Source organism: Oncorhynchus masou, chromosome 25 (assembly GCF_036934945.1).
Source record: "Oncorhynchus masou masou isolate Uvic2021 chromosome 25, UVic_Omas_1.1, whole genome shotgun sequence".
NCBI lineage: Eukaryota > Metazoa > Chordata > Actinopteri > Salmoniformes > Salmonidae > Oncorhynchus > Oncorhynchus masou.
Genome location: NC_088236.1, coordinates 9,022,072 through 9,040,628, shown reverse-complemented (window position 1 = coordinate 9,040,628; position 18,557 = coordinate 9,022,072). Strand labels below are relative to the sequence as shown.

Below are 18,557 nucleotides of genomic sequence, written 5' to 3'. Positions count from 1 at the left end.
GCCATAACTTTTTATCCTTCTATTTTCTGCTGCCTCTCACTCTCTCCTCCCCCCCTCTCTCTCTCTCTCTCTCTCTCTCTTTCACTCTCTCTCCTCCCCCCTCCTCTCTCCCTCTCTCTCTCTCTCTCTCTCACTCTCTCTCCTCCCCCTCCTCTCTCTCTCTTTCTTTCTTTCTCTCTCTCTCTTCTCTCTCTCTCTCTCTTTGTTTGTCTTTCTCTCTCTCTCTTTGTTTGTCTCTCTCTCTCTCACTCTCTCTCCTCCCCCTCCTCTCTCTCTCTTTCTCTCTCTCTCACTCACTCTCTCTCTCTCTCTCTTTGTTTGTCTTTCTCTCTTATCTCCGTCTTTGGCTCTGTCTCTCTTTCTTCCTCATTTTTTGTTTGTTTCTCATTTGTGTTGCCATCTCAGCGCCTGAAACAATCCGAATCCGCAGACTAGACTTTTATGCTGGTAAGACGTGTGTGTGTGTGTGTACACAAGCTTGTGTGTTCATCTTGATGTGAGGGATGTGTGTGTGTGTGTGTGTGTGTGTGTGTGTGTGTGTGTGTGTGTGTGTGTGTGTGTGTGTGTGTGTGTGTGTGTGTGTGTGTGTGTGTGTGTGTGTGTGTGTGTGTGTGTGTGTGTGTGTGTGTGTGTGTGTGTGTGTGTGTTGTGCAATTTGGCTGTGCTCTGTTTGTCTTTTTGAACACTGAGCTCCCATGCACTGAACCGTCAAGCATCACGCCACAACACAGCAGACAGCAATACTGATGGATCATGTGGCCTTGGTATGGATGGCAGCCCAGGAGGTCCAAAATCCCCTCAGTCACACACAGTAAAAGTAGAGATGTGTCCAAGAAACACACACCCTGGCCTTCACTCAGAGAAAAGTGTGTTCAGTGATGTCGGACGGGTGTACAGAGAAGACCAGTTTAATGGTGTGTGCTGTGTTGACCATGGGAGGTTGACAGTCCAGTCTTAGAGCAGGAGAAAGATCAGTCACAGGGACCAACTCTTTGAGCTCAGCACTAGTAAACATGGGAAAAGGAAGCATATGTTTTACAGCACGACCTTAGTGTACACTGGCATGACATTTTGCAAGCGCTCTTATACATTTTCATATTTGTTCGTGCTGGTCCCCCCGTGGAAATCAAACCCACAACCCTGACATTACAAGTGACGTGCTCTACCAGCTAAGCCGTGCTCTACTAGCTGAGCCGTGCCCTACCAGCTGAGCCCTGCCCTACCAGCTGAGCCGTGCCCTACCAGCTGAGCCGTGCCCTACCAGCTGAGCCCTGCCCTACCAGCTGAGCCCTGCCCTACCAGCTGAGCCCTGCCCTACCAGCTGAGCCCTGCCCTACCAGCTGAGCCGTGCCCTACGGGACAACAACACAATATAGTCTACTGTCTTCTCTAAAGAGTAGTGACGGGGGAAAACATTTATAGTTACATATTCTGAAATGATTTTGGACGATATTATATTAATATTTAGACTCCAAGTATCGATGTGTTTTTCGCTAGGTAGCGTTAGTTGGCGCAAATCAGCTGTACCTTCGCCCGAAAGTTCCTTACTATGGCTTGTTGTCCATCTTCTTTTTAAACAACGAACCAACTTTTATATTCGTTACTGATCAAAACAAATGGTATCATGATCTCTCTTGTCTCTTTGCAGGAGACATATTGTGAGCAATATGTCTGGACTTATAGAATTGTGAGAATCTCAATGCACGTCGTATCAGCACCTAGCGTGTCGAATCAAAAACACATATCTTGACCAATGGCTAAAACCAAAGGTCCAAACCTCATGTCTATCCGTTCAAAAGTTATTGGAGTTTTTACACGTGTAGGATGGCCAGAAAAAGTGGTCAAAAATATGGAAAATAGCATTGCATCAGCCAGGCGCCTAGTGGTTAGAGGAGGCAGGTAGCCTAGTGGTTAAAGGAGGTAGGTAGCCTAGTGGTTAGAGGAGGTAGGTAGCCTAGTGGTTAGAGGAGGCAGGTAGCCTAGTGGTTAGAGGAGGTAGGTAGCCTAGTGGTTAGAGGAGGCAGGTAGCCTAGTGGTTAGAGGAGGTAGGTAGCCTAGTGGTTAGAGGAGGCAGGTAGCCTAGTGGTTAGAGGAGGTAGGTAGCCTAGTGGTTAGAGGAGGCAGGTAGCCTAGTGGTTAGAGGAGGTAGGTAGCCTAGTGGTTAGAGGAGGCAGGTAGCCTAGTGGTTAGAGGAGGCAGGTAGCCGAGTGGTTAGAGGAGGCAGGTAGCCTAGTGGTTAGAGGAGGCAGGTAGCCTAGTGGTTAGAGGAGACAGGTAGCCTAGTGGTTAAAGGAGGTAGGTAGCCTAGTGGTTAGAGGAGGCAGGTAGCCTAGTGGTTAGAGGAGGTAGGTAGCCTAGTGGTTAGAGGAGGTAGGTAGCCTAGTGGTTAGAGGAGGCAGGTAGCCTAGTGGTTAGAGGAGACAGGTAGCCTAGTGGTTAGAGGAGGTAGGTAGCCTAGTGGTTAGAGGAGGTAGGTAGCCTAGTGGTTAGAGGAGGTAGGTAGCCTAGTGGTTAGAGGAGGCAGGTAGCCTAGTGGTTAGAGGAGACAGGTAGCCTAGTGGTTAGAGGAGGCAGGTAGCCGAGTGGTTAGAGGAGGCAGGTAGCCTAGTGGTTAGAGGAGGCAGGTAGCCTAGTGGTTAGAGGAGGTAGGTAGCCAAGTGGTTAGAGGAGGCAGGTAGCCTAGTGGTTAGAGGAGGCAGGTAGCCGAGTGGTTAGAGGAGGCAGGTAGCCTAGTGGTTAGAGGAGGCAGGTAGCCTAGTGGTTAGAGGAGACAGGTAGCCTAGTGGTTAAAGGAGGTAGGTAGCCTAGTGGTTAGAGGAGGCAGGTAGCCTAGTGGTTAGAGGAGGTAGGTAGCCTAGTGGTTAGAGGAGGTAGGTAGCCTAGTGGTTAGAGGAGGCAGGTAGCCTAGTGGTTAGAGGAGACAGGTAGCCTAGTGGTTAGAGGAGGTAGGTAGCCTAGTGGTTAGAGGAGGTAGGTAGCCTAGTGGTTAGAGGAGGTAGGTAGCCTAGTGGTTAGAGGAGGCAGGTAGCCTAGTGGTTAGAGGAGACAGGTAGCCTAGTGGTTAGAGGAGACAGGTAGCCTAGTGGTTAGAGGAGGCAGGTAGCCTAGTGGTTGGAGGTGGCAGGGTAGCCTAGTGGTTGGAGGTGGCAGGGTAGCCTAGTGGTTAGAGGAGGCAGGTAGCCTAGTGGTTATAGGAGACAGGTAGCCTAGTGGTTAGAGGAGGCAGGTAGTCTAGTGGTTAGAGGAGGCAGGTAGCCTAGTGGTTAGAGGAGGCAGGTAGCCTAGTGGTTAGAGGAGGCAGGTAGCCTAGTGGTTAGAGGAGGCAGGTAGCCTAGTGGTTAGAGGAGGCAGGTAGCCTAGTGGTTAGAGGAGACAGGTAGCCTAGTGGTTAGAGGAGGCAGGTAGCCTAGTGGTTAGAGGAGGCAGGTAGCCTAGTGGTTAGAGGAGGTAGGTAGCCTAGTGGTTAGAGGAGGTAGGTAGCCTAGTGGTTAGAGGAGGCAGGTAGCCTAGTGGTTAGAGGAGACAGGTAGCCTAGTGGTTAGAGGAGGTAGGTAGCCTAGTGGTTAGAGGAGGTAGGTAGCCTAGTGGTTAGAGGAGGTAGGTAGCCTAGTGGTTAGAGGAGGCAGGTAGCCTAGTGATTAGAGGAGACAGGTAGCCTAGTGGTTAGAGGAGGCAGGTAGCCGAGTGGTTAGAGGAGGCAGGTAGCCTAGTGGTTAGAGGAGGCAGGTAGCCTAGTGGTTAGAGGAGGTAGGTAGCCTAGTGGTTAGAGGAGGCAGGTAGCCTAGTGGTTAGAGGAGGCAGGTAGCCGAGTGGTTAGAGGAGGCAGGTAGCCTAGTGGTTAGAGGAGGCAGGTAGCCTAGTGGTTAGAGGAGACAGGTAGCCTAGTGGTTAAAGGAGGTAGGTAGCCTAGTGGTTAGAGGAGGCAGGTAGCCTAGTGGTTAGAGGAGGTAGGTAGCCTAGTGGTTAGAGGAGGTAGGTAGCCTAGTGGTTAGAGGAGGCAGGTAGCCTAGTGGTTAGAGGAGACAGGTAGCCTAGTGGTTAGAGGAGGTAGGTAGCCTAGTGGTTAGAGGAGGTAGGTAGCCTAGTGGTTAGAGGAGGTAGGTAGCCTAGTGGTTAGAGGAGGCAGGTAGCCTAGTGGTTAGAGGAGACAGGTAGCCTAGTGGTTAGAGGAGACAGGTAGCCTAGTGGTTGGAGGTGGCAGGGTAGCCTAGTGGTTGGAGGTGGCAGGGTAGCCTAGTGGTTAGAGGAGGCAGGTAGCCTAGTGGTTATAGGAGACAGGTAGCCTAGTGGTTAGAGGAGGCAGGTAGTCTAGTGGTTAGAGGAGGCAGGTAGCCTAGTGGTTAGAGGAGGCAGGTAGCCTAGTGGTTAGAGGAGGCAGGTAGCCTAGTGGTTAGAGGAGGCAGGTAGCCTAGTGGTTAGAGGAGGCAGGTAGCCTAGTGGTTAGAGGAGGCAGGTAGCCTAGTGGTTAGAGGAGGCAGGTAGCCTAGTGGTTAGAGGAGGCAGGTAGCCTAGTGGTTAGAGGAGGCAGGTAGCCTAGTGGTTAGAGGAGACAGGTAGCCTAGTGGTTAGAGGAGACAGGTAGCCTAGTGGTTAGAGGAGGCAGGTAGCCTAGTGGTTGGAGGTGGCAGGGTAGCCTAGTGGTTGGAGGTGGCAGGGTAGCCTAGTGGTTAGAGGAGGCAGGTAGCCTAGTGGTTATAGGAGACAGGTAGCCTAGTGGTTAGAGGAGGCAGGTAGCCTAGTGGTTAGAGGAGGCAGGTAGCCTAGTGGTTAGAGGAGGCAGGTAGCCTAGTGGTTAGAGGAGGCAGGTAGCCTAGTGGTTAGAGGAGGCAGGTAGCCTAGTGGTTAGAGGAGGCAGGTAGCCTAGTGGTTAGAGGAGGCAGGTAGCCTAGTGGTTAGAGGAGGCAGGTAGCCTAGTGGTTAGAGGAGACAGGTAGCCTAGTGGTTAGAGGAGGCAGGTAGCCTAGTGGTTGGAGGTGGCAGCGTAGCCTAGTGGTTAGAGGAGGCAGGTAGCCTAGTGGTTAGAGGAGGCAGGTAGCCTAGTGGTTATAGGAGACAGGTAGCCTAGTGGTTAGAGGAGGCAGGTAGTCTAGTGGTTAGAGGAGGCAGGTAGCTTAGTGGTTAGAGGGGAGCGGCAGGGTAGTCTAGTGGTTAGAGTAGGCAGGTAGCCTAGTGGTTAGAGGAGGCTGGTAGCCTAGTGGTTAGAGGAGGCAGGTAGCCTAGTGGTTAGAGGAGGCAGGTAGCCTAGTGGTTAGAGGAGGCAGGTAGCCTAGTGGTTAGAGGAGGCAGGTAGCCTAGTGGTTAGAGGGGATCAGCAGGGTAGCTTAGTGGTTAGAGGGGAGCGGCAGGTAGCCTAGTGGTTAGAGGGGAGCAGCAGGGTAGCCTGGTGGTTAGGGGGGAGCAGCAGGGTAGCCTAGTGGTTAGAGGAGGCAGGTAGCCTAGTGGTTAGAGGGGAGCGGCAGGTAGCCTAGTGGTTAGAGGAGGCAGGTAGCCTAGTGGTTAGAGGTGGCAGGTAGCCTAATGTTTAGAGGAGGCAGGTAGCCTAGTGGTTAGAGGAGGCAGGTAGCCTAGTGGTTAGAGGGGTGGGGCAGGTAGCCTAGTGGTTAGAGGGGTGTGGCAGGTAGCCTAGTGGTTCGAGGGGAGCAGCAGGTAGCCTAGTGGTTAGAGGAGGCAGGTAGCCTAGTGGTTAGAGGAAGCAGGTAGCCTAGTGGTTCGAGGAGGCAGGTAGCCTAGTGGTTCGAGGAGGCAGGTAGCCTAGTGGTTCGAGGAGGCAGGTAGCCTAGTGGTTCGAGGAGGCAGGTAGCCTAGTGGTTCGAGGAGGCAGGTAGCCTAGTGTTTAGAGGGGTGCGGCAGGGTAGCCTGGTGGTTAGAGTGTTGGACTAGTAACCGAAAGGTTGCAAGTTCAAATTCCCAAGATGACAAGGTACAAATCTGTCATTCTGCCCCTGAACAAGGCAGTTTACCCACCTTTTCTAGGCCGTCATTGAAAACAAGAATTTGTTCATAACCGACTCACCCAGTTAAATAAAGGTAAAAAACAACAACAACAGGGTATCGTGTTAATTTGGCTTTTTGCGACTCGCGGAAACAACTTTGCAGACGACCGCAGTGTAAAATCCTCAAAAGTCGCTGCGAGAAAGAAAGCGGTGCCACTCTGTCGAAGAGACCTCGATGCTTATTATGGGATGTATTAGGTGACACATTTTTGGGGGATATAATGCTAATGAGATGTCAGAGAAAGACCCCACTGAACATTTCAGAACATCAAGAATCACATTTGTCTGGGAAATTTCATATTTTGTAACGTAAGGAAGTGAAATGTCATAACGAAAGCTCATTTTCACGCACTCTGGGCAGTGGGTGGCCACCCTACTAAGTATTGTGATAATATCGCATCGTGAGGTCCCTGACAATTCCCAGCCCTCCTCGGGAGATGGCTTCATCAATTAATTCATATACAAAATAACACTAATATTGCAATTGTTTTCACAAATTCAACATGACAGCAATTATTATTTGAGATGTGGCTTGTTTGGAGCCTAACAGTATATCAGAACAGGGGCACTTGTGTAGAATATGGAATATACTGTTCATGTCGCTGTCGTTTGGGTGAACCCATGTTTAGTTTAGAACACAAATAAGAACACATAAAACTTAAAAGACATACATGCACATGAATAAAATCATGGAGAATAACACACAATACAGTCTGGGACTTATTTCCATGGTTAAATCATGGAGGATAACACACAATACAGTCTGGGACTTATTTCCATGGTTAAATCATGGAGGATAACACACAATAAAGTCTGGGACTTATTTACATGGTTAAATCATGGAGGATAACACACAATACAGTCTGGGACTTATTTACATTGTTAAATCATGGAGGATAACACACAATACAGTCTGGGACTTATTTCCATTGTTAAATCATGGAGGATAACACACAATAAAGTCTGGGACTTATTTCCATTGTTAAATCATGAAGGATAACACACAATACAGTCTGGGACTTATTTCCATGGTTAAATCATGGAGGATAACACACAATACAGTCTGGGACTTATTTCCATTGTTAAATCATGGAGGATAACATGGAGGATAACACACAATACAGTCTGGGACTTATTTACATTGTTAAATCATGGAGGATAACATGGAGGATAACACACAATACAGTCTGGGACTTATTTCCATTGTGGTCCTCTTGAATGGAAGTTAAGACAGACAGAAGCTAACTGACTGTGTGTGTTTTCTATCCCCAGAGCACGAGAAACATCGTCTGTGTAAGAGTGCTGACTACATGAATCTTCACTTCAAGGTCAAGTGGCTTTACAACGAGTATGTGATCGACCTGCCTGCCTTCCAAGACACTGTACCAGAGTATTCTGCGTGAGTAGGGACCCCCCCCACCCCCACCCACACTGTATCCTCTTGCTCATGAATTCATGAAATCACTCTTTCTTTCTGACAGCCACTTGTTCTCTAACACTTTGTTTCATACTGCTTCTTTCTCACATTCACACAACGTCTTTTCCAATTCTCTCTTCCTGTAATTGGGCTGTAACTGTCTCCCTCACTGACTGTCTCCCTTTCTGACTGTCTCCCTTTCTGACTGTCTCCCTTTCTGACTGTCTGTCTCCCTTTTTGACTGTCTCCCTTTCTGTCTGTCTCCCTTTCTGACTGTCTCCCTTTCTGACTGTCTGTCTCCCTTTCTGACTGTCTGTCTCCCTTTTTGACTGTCTCCCTTTCTGTCTGTCTCCCTCACTGTCTGTCTCCCTCACTGACTGTCTCCCTCACTGACTGTCTCCCTCACTGACTGTCTCCCTTTCTGACTGTCTCCCTTTCTGACTGTCTCCCTTTCTGACTGTCTGTCTCCCTTTTTGACTGTCTCCCTTTCTGTCTGTCTCCCTTTCTGTCTGTCTCCCTTTCTGTCTGTCTCCCTTTCTGATTGTCTCCCTCTCTGACTCTCCCTTTCTGTCTGTCTCCCTTTCTGTCTGTCTACCTTTCTGTCTGTCTCCCTTTCTGACTGTCCCCCTTTCTGTCTCCCTTCCTGACTGTCTCCCTTTCTGTCTGTCTCCCTTTCTGTCTGTCTCCCTTTCTGTCTGTCCCCCTTTCTGACTCCCTTCCTGACTGTCTCCCTTTCTGTCTCCTTTCCTGACTGTCTCCCTTTCTGTTTCCCTTCCTGACTGTCTCCCTTTCTGTCTCCCTTCCTGTCTGTCTCCCTTTCTGTCTGTCTCCCTTTCTGTCTGTCTCCCTTCCTGTCTGTCTCCCTTCCTGTCTGTCTCCCTTCCTGTCTGTCTCCCTTTCTGTCTGTCTCCCTTTCTGTCTGTCTCCATTTCTGACTGTCTCCCTTTCTGTCTCCCTTCCTGTCTGACTGTCTCCCTTTCTGTCTGTCTCCCTTCCTGTCTGTCTCCCTGTCTGTCTCCCTGTCTGTCTGTCTGTCTGTCTGTCTGTCTGTCTGTCTGTCTGTCTGTCTCCCTTTCTGTCTGTCTCCCTTCCTGTCTGTCTGTCTCCCTGTCTGTCTGTCTGACTGTCTCCCTTTCTGTCTGTCTCCCTTTCTGACTGTTTGGCTCCCTTTCTGTCTGTCTCCCTTTCTGTCTGTCTCCCTTTCTGTCTGTCTCCCTTTCTGTCTGTCTCCCTTCCTGTCTGTCTCCCTGTCTGTCTCCCTGTCTGTCTGTCTGTCTGTCTGTCTGTCTGTCTGTCTGTCTGACTCCCTTTCTGTCTGTCTCCCTTCCTGTCTGTCTGTCTCCCTGTCTGTCTGTCTGACTGTCTCCCTTTCTGTCTGTCTCCCTTTCTGACTGTTTGGCTCCCTTTCTGTCTGTCTCCCTTTCTGTCTGTCTCCCTTTCTGTCTGTCTCCCTTCCTGTCTGTCTCCCTTCCTGTCTGCCTCTCTTTCTGACTCTCTCTTTCTCGTTTTCTTTCCCACTGTCCCTCCCTCCTTCTCCTTCTCTTTCTCCCTCTTCTTTCCTCTCTCTCCAGGTGGTTTCTGCAGTTTGTCCTTCAGTGGCTGGGTGAGAACGAGGATGTGTCCATGGAGTTTATGAATGGAGCTCTAGAGAGGGACAAGAGGGAAGGGGTGAGGGACCTCCACATCTCACCAGCTCACTTGCACACTTCCTCACATGGGTTTAACAATGGCGGAAACTCCCTCCAGCCAATACTTGAACCAATGCTATACTTTAAAATCCATTTTGGGGAGTGTGCAAGTACACACATCAAGAAAATGGTGGAGAATCGGGGCACAGACTAATTATACCTATCTGACCTTTGTACCATGACCTCTGACCTCTCTCTCTCTCTCTCTCTCTCTCCCTCTATCTCTACCGCTCTCTCCTCCCTACTATAGTTCCAGCAGACATCGGAGCATGCTCTGTTCTCCAGTTCAGTAGTGGACATCTTCACCCAGCTCAACCAGAGCTTTGAGATCATCAAGAAACTAGACTGCCCTGACCCCAAGGTGCAGGCCCACTACAACAGGCGATTCGCCAAGGTAACACACAAACACGCACACACACATACCACACACACCATGTGCACAAACACACACACACACACACACACACACACACACACACACACACACACACACACACACACACACACACACACACACACACACAAACTCTCTCGCTGAGATGAATAGATAAATGTCAATGGAATTTAATTCAATCAAATTAGCAAGCAACATAATTAATACAGAGTCAACCTCGTTAACAACAAACACAACTTTAATACAGAGAATAAGAGGTAGAGAGATATAATTATGGACACTTCAAAACACCTGAAAAACATTATCGCCATGGTCAGATGGTTATTGTTGACTTTAAAATACTGAACTTGTGATAGAGTTTGTGTTTTGTATCAGTCTGCAGGGTGGAACCCCAGTGGTTGGTGTGTTGTATCAGTCTGCAGGGTAGAAACCCAGTGGTTGGTGTGTTGTATCAGTCTGCAGGGTAGAAACCCAGTGGTTGGTGTGTTGTATCAGTCTGCAGGGTAGAACCCCAGTGGTTGGTGTATTGTATCAGTCTGCAGGGTAGAAACCCAGTGGTTGGTGTGTTGTATCCGTCTGCAGGGTGGAACCCCAGTGGTTGGTGTGTTGTATCAGTCTGCAGGGTAGAAACCCAGTGGTTGGTGTGTTGTATCAGTCTGCAGGGTAGAACCCCAGTGGTTGGTGTGTTGTATCAGTCTGCAGGGTAGAACCCCAGTGGTTGGTGTGTTGTATCAGTCTGCAGGGTAGAAACCCAGTGGTTGGTGTGTTGTATCAGTCTGCAGGGTGGAACCCCAGTGGTTGGTGTGTTGTATCAGTCTGCAGGGTAGAAACCCAGTGGTTGGTGTGTTGTATCAGTCTGCAGGGTAGAACCCCAGTGGTTGGTGTGTTGTATCCGTCTGCAGGGTGGAACCCCAGTGGTTGGTGTGTTGTATCCGTCTGCAGGGTGGAACCCCAGTGGTTGGTGTGTTGTATCAGTCTGCAGTGTAGAACCCCAGTAGTTGGTGTGTTGTATCAGTCTGCAGGGTGAAACCCCAGTGGTTGGTGTGTTGTATCAATCTGCAGGGTGGAACCCCAGTGGTTGGTGTGTTGTATCCGTCTGCAGGGTGGAACCCCAGTGGTTGGTGTGTTGTATCCGTCTGCAGGGTAGAACCCCAGTGGTTGGTGTGTTGTATCAGTCTGCAGGGTGGAACCCCAGTGGTTGGTGTGTTGTATCCGTCTGCAGGGTAGAACCCCAGTGGTTGGTGTGTTGTATCAGTCTGCAGGGTGGAACCCCAGTGGTTGGTGTGTTGTATCAGTCTGCAGGGTGGAACCCCAGTGGTTGGTGTGTTGTATCCGTCTGCAGGGTGGAACCCCAGTGGTTGGTGTGTTGTATCAGTCTGCAGGGTGGAACCCCAGTGGTTGGTGTGTTGTATCCGTCTGCAGGGTGGAACCACAGTGGTTGGTGTGTTGTATCAGTCTGCAGGGTGAAACCCCAGTGGTTGGTGTGTTGTATCAGTCTGCAGGGTGAAACCCCAGTGGTTGGTGTGTTGTATCAGTCTGCAGGGTAGAAACCCAGTGGTCTGACTGTTCTCTCTCTCTCTCCAGACCATCACCAAGGTGTTTTCTGACTGTTCTCTCTCTCTCTCCAGACCATCACCAAGGTGTTTTCTGACTGTTCTCTCTCTCTCTCCAGACCATCACCAAGGTGTTTTCTGACTGTTCTCTCTCTCTCCAGACCATCACCAAGGTGCTGATGCAGTACTGTGCTATCCTGTCCAAGGAGTTCCCCTCCTACTGCCAGAAGGAGAAGATAGTGAGTACTGCCTTCTCTCAACAGGGTTCCTTTAGGAACCGATAGACTGCATCCACTTCAAAACTCATTTCTGAAGGACACTATGTGTCCCCTCTCTACAGCTTCTGTACTGCATCCTCTTTAGAGCTTATAAAACACCTTAGTTTTCTTAGTTTCTCCAGCATGTTTTTTCTCGTCTCTCTGAATCTCACTTCACCTCAACACGCACCTTCTCTTTTACTCTCTTGTCTCTCTGAATCTCACTTCACCTCAACACACACCTTCTCTTTTACTCGCTTTTGTTTCTCTCTCCTCTCTTTTCTTTTTCTCTTATCTCTCTGTCTGTCTCCTTCTCTTTTCCTCCCTCTCTCCCAGCCATGTGTGTTGATGAATAACATACAACAGATGCGGGTCTTGTTGGAGAAGATGTTTGAGTGCATGGGGGCTAAACAGGTGAGAAGCAACGTTGTCGGACACTTTACACAGTATACTTAGGTGCCGGGGGGGAAATCTTACTCGACTACGAGGGATCCCAAAAGAAGGTGTGTGTGTGTGTGTGTGTGTGTGTGTGTGTGTGTGTGTGTGTGTGTGTGCGTGCGTGTACATAAAGTGGTTCAGAGCATATCGAAGCATATTAAGACTAACCAGCAGATGTGTGTGTGTGTCTCCAGGTCGCTGCAGAGGAGTGTATGGTAGGTCAAAGGTCCAAAGGCTGTTTCTGGGTCCAAGGTGACCCTCTCTCTCCTCGCACCTCTGCCCTTTCCTTCTCTGACCCAGATCCACCCCAGTGCCTATATATCTCAACTCAACATCCCGACTAAACCCTGTCCTGTACCTAGGATCTTCTCCTTAGCCTGACTGTTTGTGTTGCAGCCAGCACCTCTCTGTCTTTGTTTTGTTGTCACGCCAAAGACAACCAAACAAATAAAATAAGTATATGGATGAAAACCAATGGCTGGAAGTGTTGGCTTCCCTATAGCAACTATACAGATGTAGGTTCTTAATTTGATCACCCTGTTGCAGGAGAACGTTCCTGCAATGAAGGACATTTTCAACGTATAGTGTGCATTTACAGTTTTATTTACGGATTAAAATGGCTTCTTTCCACTTGGAATTTTCTGACTTGATTTTCCCTTATGAAAAATGTATCAACCCCATGTATCAACATCCATATATAGCTTCTTGTAGGTCTGTAGACCTCTCCATCCATATGTAGCTTCTTGTAGGTCTGTATACCTCTCCATCCATATGTAGCTTCTTGTAGGTCTGTAGACCTCTCCATCCATATGTAGCTTCTTGTAGGTCTGTATACCTCTCCATCCATATGTAGCTTCTTGTAGGTCTGTAGACCTCTCCATCCATATGTAGCTTCTTGTAGGTCTGTATACCTCTCCATCCATATGTAGCTTCTTGTAGGTCTGTAGACCTCTCCATCCATATGTAGCTTCTTGTAGGTCTGTAGACCTCTCCATCCATATGTAGCTTCTTGTAGGTCTGTAGACCTCTCCATCCATATGTAGCTTCTTGTAGGTCTGTAGACCTCTCCATCCATATGTAGCTTCTTGTAGGTCTGTAGACCTCTCCATCCATATGTAGCTTCTTGTAGGTCTGTAGATCTCTCCATCCATATGTAGCTTCTTGTAGGTCTGTAGACCTCTCCATCCATATGTAGCTTCTTGTAGGTCTGTATACCTCTCCATCCATATGTAGCTTCTTGTAGGTCTGTAGACCTCTCCATCCATATATAGCTTCTTGTAGGTCTGTAGACCTCTCCATCCATATGTAGCTTCTTGTAGGTCTGTAGACCTCTCCATCCATATGTAGCTTCTTGTAGGTCTGTAGACCTCTCCATCCATATACACTACCGTTCAAAAGTTTGGGGTCACTTAGAAATGTCTTTGTTTACCATAAAAACATACATGAAATGATTTGCTAAATGAATAGGAAATATAGTAAAGACATTGACAAGGTTATAAATAATGATTTTTAATTGGAATAATAATTGTGTCCTTCAAACTTTTCTTTTGTAAAAGAATCCTCCATTTGTCGCAAGTACCGCCTGGCAGACCTTTGGCATTCTAGTTGGTAATTCACGCCATCCTGAAGCACCTCCCACAAGGTTGATTGATAAAAATGTTTTGCTTTTCTTTCTAAAACAAGGACATTTTTAAATGACCCCAAACTTTTGAACGGTAGTGTGTGATTCCTTGTGTGACTGTTCTAGAATCCTTCTTTTGATATCAGCGGTAGCCCCGGACTCCTATGTTGTTACATTGTGTGGATTTAAACAGGACGCCTTCATGAAGGGCTTTATACATTTGATTTAATTGATTGATGATATACCCGTTTTTCTCCTAAGCTTGAGGATGAGGAGGAGCCAGAGGAGTTCGATGAGGGGGTAGGTCTGTCCATCTAACACAGGCAGTTAAGATGCTACTATAACATGGCATAGTATCTAGTTGTTTTCTGTCATACTCTAGGTTGTTATTGACAACACTGTAAGTTAACATTTTTTTTCTGGGCTGTCTTGTAGTCAATGAAAAGGGCACTGAATTTCTCTCAGATTTTAAACAGTGTTGTGGTTTCAGCTTACATCTCTCATGGAAACTGAGGGTTGTGTGTTTGTCCTCTCCAGGCTCTAACCGACAACGAGGGGGAGGATGACGTGGTGGGTATTACCCTCCCATACAGAGGACAGAGTTTTTAGAGCATAGTTTTCACTGTTAACTTCAGCTTGTTTGCATAGAGCACAATATTGAGTGTTTAGCCTGTAGTTTGTATAGTGCACAGTATTAGCTTTAGCCTGTAGTTTGTATAGAGCTCAGTGTTCAGTGTTAGCTTTAGCCTGTAGTTTGTATAGAGCTCAGTGTTCTGTGTTAGCTTTAGCCTGTAGTTTGTATAGAGCTCAGTGTTCTGTGTTAGCTTCAGCCTGTAGTTTGTATAGAGCTCAGTGTTCAGTGTTAGCTTTAGCCTGTAGTTTGTATAGAGCTCAGTGTTCTGTGTTAGCTTTAGCCTGTAGTTTGTATAGAGCTCAGTGTTCAGTGTTAGCTTTAGCCTGTAGTTTGTATAGAGCTCAGTGTTCTGTGTTAGCTTTAGCCTGTAGTTTGTATAGAGCTCAGTGTTCTGTGTTAGCTTCAGCCTGTAGTTTGTATAGAGCTCAGTGTTCTGTGTTAGCTTTAGCCTGTAGTTTGTATAGAGAACAGTGTTCTGGGTTAGCTTTAGCCTGTAGTTTGTATAGAGAACAGTGTTCAGTGTTAGCTTTAGCCTGTCGTTTATATAGAGCTCAGTGTTCAGTGTTAGCATTAGCCTGTAGTTTGTATAAAGCACAGTGTTAGCTTTAGCCTGCAGTTTGTATAGAGTTCAGTGTTCTGTGTTAGCTTTAGCCTGTAGTTTGTATAGAGCTCAGTGTTCAGTGTTAGCTTTAGCCTGTAGTTTGTATAGAGCTCAGTGTTCTGTGTTAGCATTAGCCTGTAGTTTGTATAGAGCTCAGTGTTCAGTGTTAGCATTAGCCTGTAGTTTGTATAGAGCTCAGTGTTCAGTGTTAGCATTAGCCTGTAGTTTGTATAGAGCTCAGTGTTAGCATTAGCCTGTAGTTTGTATAGAGCTCAGTGTTCTGTGTTAGCATTAGCCTGTAGTTTGTATAGAGCTCAGTGTTCTGTGTTAGCATTAGCCTGTAGTTTGTATAGAGCTCAGTGTTCTGTGTTAGCCTGCCGTTTTTTTTACCGTGATCAGAGTTTACCCACCTATTTTATTTACCACTACATCACTGGTCAGATTGTCAACAATCCCCTCCCCTACAGATACATATTAAACCTTCTTCTTTTTATTTTCATTATTTCTGGGATTTTCGTTTGGCTGCTAGTCGGAGGTAAGAGGAGATACTGGACTTAACTGGACTGCTTGATCTAATAGTGTTGTATAACTTGGTCACTGATACCAGAGTTAAACTGACAGTTGTCTAGTTGGTATCAATAGGGTTAAGGTATATATGTACAGTGGGGCAAAAAAGTATTTAGTCAGCCACCAATTGTGCAAGTTCTCCCACTTAAAAGGATGAGAGAGGCCTGTAATTTTCATCATAGGTCTACTTCAACTATGACAGACAAAATTAGAATGTTTTTCTCCAGAAAATCACATTGTAGGATTTTTAATGAATTTATTTGCAAATTATGGTGGCAAATAAGTATTTCTGTAAGTCTTCACAAGGTTTTCACACACTTGCTGGTATTTTGGCCCATTCCTCCATGCAGATCTCCTCTAGAGCAATGATGTTTTGGGGATGTTGCTGGGCAACACGGACTTTCAACTCCAAAGATTTTCAATGGGGTTGAGATCTGGAGCCTGGCTAGGCCACTCCAGGACCTTGAAATGCTTCTTACGAAGCCACTCCTTCTTTTCCCGGGCGGTGTGTTTGGGATCATTGTCATGCTGAAAGACCCAGCCACGTTTCATCTTCAATGCCCTTGCTGATGGAAGGAGGTTTTCACTCAAAATCTCACGATACATGGCCCCATTCATTCTTTCCTTTACACGGATCAGTCGTCCTGGTCTCTTTGCAGAAAAACAGCCCCAAAGCATGATGTTTCCACCCCCATGCTTCACAGTAGGTATGGTGTTCTTTGGATCCAACTCAGCATTCTTTGTCCTCCAAACACGACGAGTTGATATTTTAACAAAATGTTCTATTTTGGTTTCATCTGACCATATGACATTCTCCCAATCTTCTTCTGGATCATCCAAATGCTCTCTAGCAAACTTCAGACGGGCCTGGACATGTACTGGCTTAAGCAGGGGGACACGTCTGGCACTGCAGGATTTGAGTCTCTGGCGGCGTAGTGTGTTACTGATGGTAGGCTTTGTTACTTTGGTCACAGCTCTCTGCAGGTCATTCACTAGGTCCCCCCATGTGGTTCTGGGATTTTTGCTGACCGTTCTTGTGATCATTTTGACCCCACGGTGTGAGATCTTGCGTGGAGCCCCAGATCGAGGGAGATTATCAGTGGTCTTGTATGTCTTCCATTTCCTAATAATTGCTCCCACAGTTGATTTCTTCAAACCAAGCTGCTTACCTATTGCAGATAGTCTTTGTCTTCCCAGCCTGGTGCAGGTCTACAATTTTGTTTCTGGTGTCCTTTGACAGCTCTTTGGTCTTGGCCATAGTGGAGTTTGGAGTGTGACTGTTTGAGGTTGTGGACAGGTGTCTTTTATACTGATAACAAGTTCAAACAGGTGCCATTAATACAGGTAACGAGTGGCGGACAGAGGAGCCTCTTAAAGAAGAAGTTACAGGTCTGTGAGAGCCAGAAATCTTGCTTGTTTGTAGGTGACCAAATACTTATTTTCCACCATAATTTGCAAATAAATTCATAAAAAAATCCTACAATGTGATTTTCTGGATTTTTTTTCTCATTTTGTCTGTCATAGTTGAAGTGTACCTATGATGAACATTACAGGCCTCTCTCATCTTTTTACGTGGGAGAACTTGCCCAATTGGTGGCTGACTAAATACTTTTTTCCCCCACTGTATATACATACTGTATGTATAAAATAATCCTGAGCAACCTGCAATATAACCTAGACTTGACCTCATACTCACATTGCTGTTGTAAACTCTTTACATACAGAAGAAAAATACTTTGTTGGTTTAAGGCAGGAAATCAACATCTCATTATGGGTCATGGGGGTAAGGTCTTTTTCACCTCTTTGTCTCCTTTTCCTTGTCTCAGTCTGGTTGCTCGGACTCGGACGCTGGCTCAGAGGTGAGGGGGGTTCTAGGGGAAAGATGGCTGTGTATACCGATCCCTTTAAACCCTTCTGTCTCCATGTAAACACTCAAAATGTTGCTCGTCGTCTTGTGGTAGTCGTTAGCAGTCGAATGGCCACTCTCACAGCTTCTCACAGCCTCACTTAGCTCCACGAAGCCATTTAAGAGATTTACAACTTCTCCTCAGCATGGCGTCTTCCCTTCCTCCTCTAGAGTGCGATGTTAATAGACTAGTGACTAGCAGGGAGCCAGCAGATAATTGAATGTGTTATGTCTCTCCACATGGGAGGTGGGCTGGTAAAATGGGTTGCTCTTATTTCCTCGCTGGGGGACGATTCCAACTTCTAAAAACTTTATTCAGATTCAAGAAAAGGGAAAGAAAAATGGTTGGATAATGGAAGATATTAGCATTGGAGATAACAGTGTGGGATAGCTGGATGCTAGTTGGATAATGGTAGATATTAGCATTGGAGATAACAGTGTGGGATAGCTGGATGCTAGTGGGATAATGGCAGATATTAGCATTGGAGATAACAGTGTGGGATAGCTGGATGCTAGTGGGATAATGGTAGATATTAGCATTGGAAATAACAGTGTGGGATAGTTGGATGCTAGTGGGATAATGGTAGATATTAGCATTGGAGAGAACAGGGAGGGATAGCATCATAGCAGCAATGCTAACAGAAGGGGTTAGCAGGATGCTGGTGTGATAATGTTAGATATCTAACATTCAACATATCTACCATTATCATACCTGCTCTGAGAGGTTGAAAAGGTAATGGCCATAGACTGACTACTTGAGGCTCAAACAAATTAAAAAGTTTGTCAATTACTGTTTGGTTGATGCTAGATAGGTCTGTTTGTAAATGGTTACTCCCAACCTGCCCTGGGTGTGTTATGTGTTCCTCTGCCCTACTCCTTGGTACTTTGTTTGTGTGTGTGTGTGTGTGAGAGAGAAAGAGTGTGTGTGCTTATGGGTCTGGGGGGGGGGGGCTGGCACTTTAAGCATCTGAGGACAGTATCTCTCTCTCTTTCTCTCTCGCTCTCGTCTTCTCCTCTTCAGATTGACAACAAGGATAAGGAGCAAAGAAAGGTTTGTTGGCTCGGGACAAAAAGGACAATGGTTCTGGACGGTATTAAACAACTTCCAGTGTCCAATATAGACTGTGTATGTGGTGTGTTGTTTCAGTGTATTTGTACTAGTCTCAGCTGATATATCCATCTCCTCATTGGTGTATAACCAACCAGTTTGAAGATGATGTTGTAGATTTGCATTTTAAAATCTAAAATATTAGAAGTTAAGTGTATTGGAGCTGCATTTTCAGTCGTGCTGAAGTTGTTCAGGTTATGGTATAGGTTGTGTGTAGGTTATATGTAGGTTGTGCCTAGTCTTGAATGTGGTTGTCTCCCTTGGCCTCCTGTAGGGTGATGACAGTGATGTGGACAGTGAGAAAGACAAGGTTTGGTTGTGTTGAGATTATTTATGTATATCACTCCTCTGTCCATTCATGTTGTGAAATGGTTGGCTCT

At 46.8% G+C, this 18,557-nt stretch overlaps 1 protein-coding gene across 1 annotated transcript in view; it reads left to right on the top strand.

Moving 5' to 3' along the window:
• LOC135513741 (protein unc-13 homolog B-like) overlaps positions 1–18,557 on the top strand; it is a 147,410-nt gene that overhangs the window by 98,458 nt on the left and 30,395 nt on the right. Inside the window, exons 20-24 of the mRNA XM_064936633.1 lie at positions 7,266–7,392; positions 8,982–9,078; positions 9,349–9,492; positions 11,207–11,284; positions 11,639–11,716. Of these exons, the coding sequence (XP_064792705.1) occupies positions 7,266–7,392; positions 8,982–9,078; positions 9,349–9,492; positions 11,207–11,284; positions 11,639–11,716 (524 nt within the window). The remainder of the gene's footprint in view (positions 1–7,265; positions 7,393–8,981; positions 9,079–9,348; positions 9,493–11,206; positions 11,285–11,638; positions 11,717–18,557) is intronic.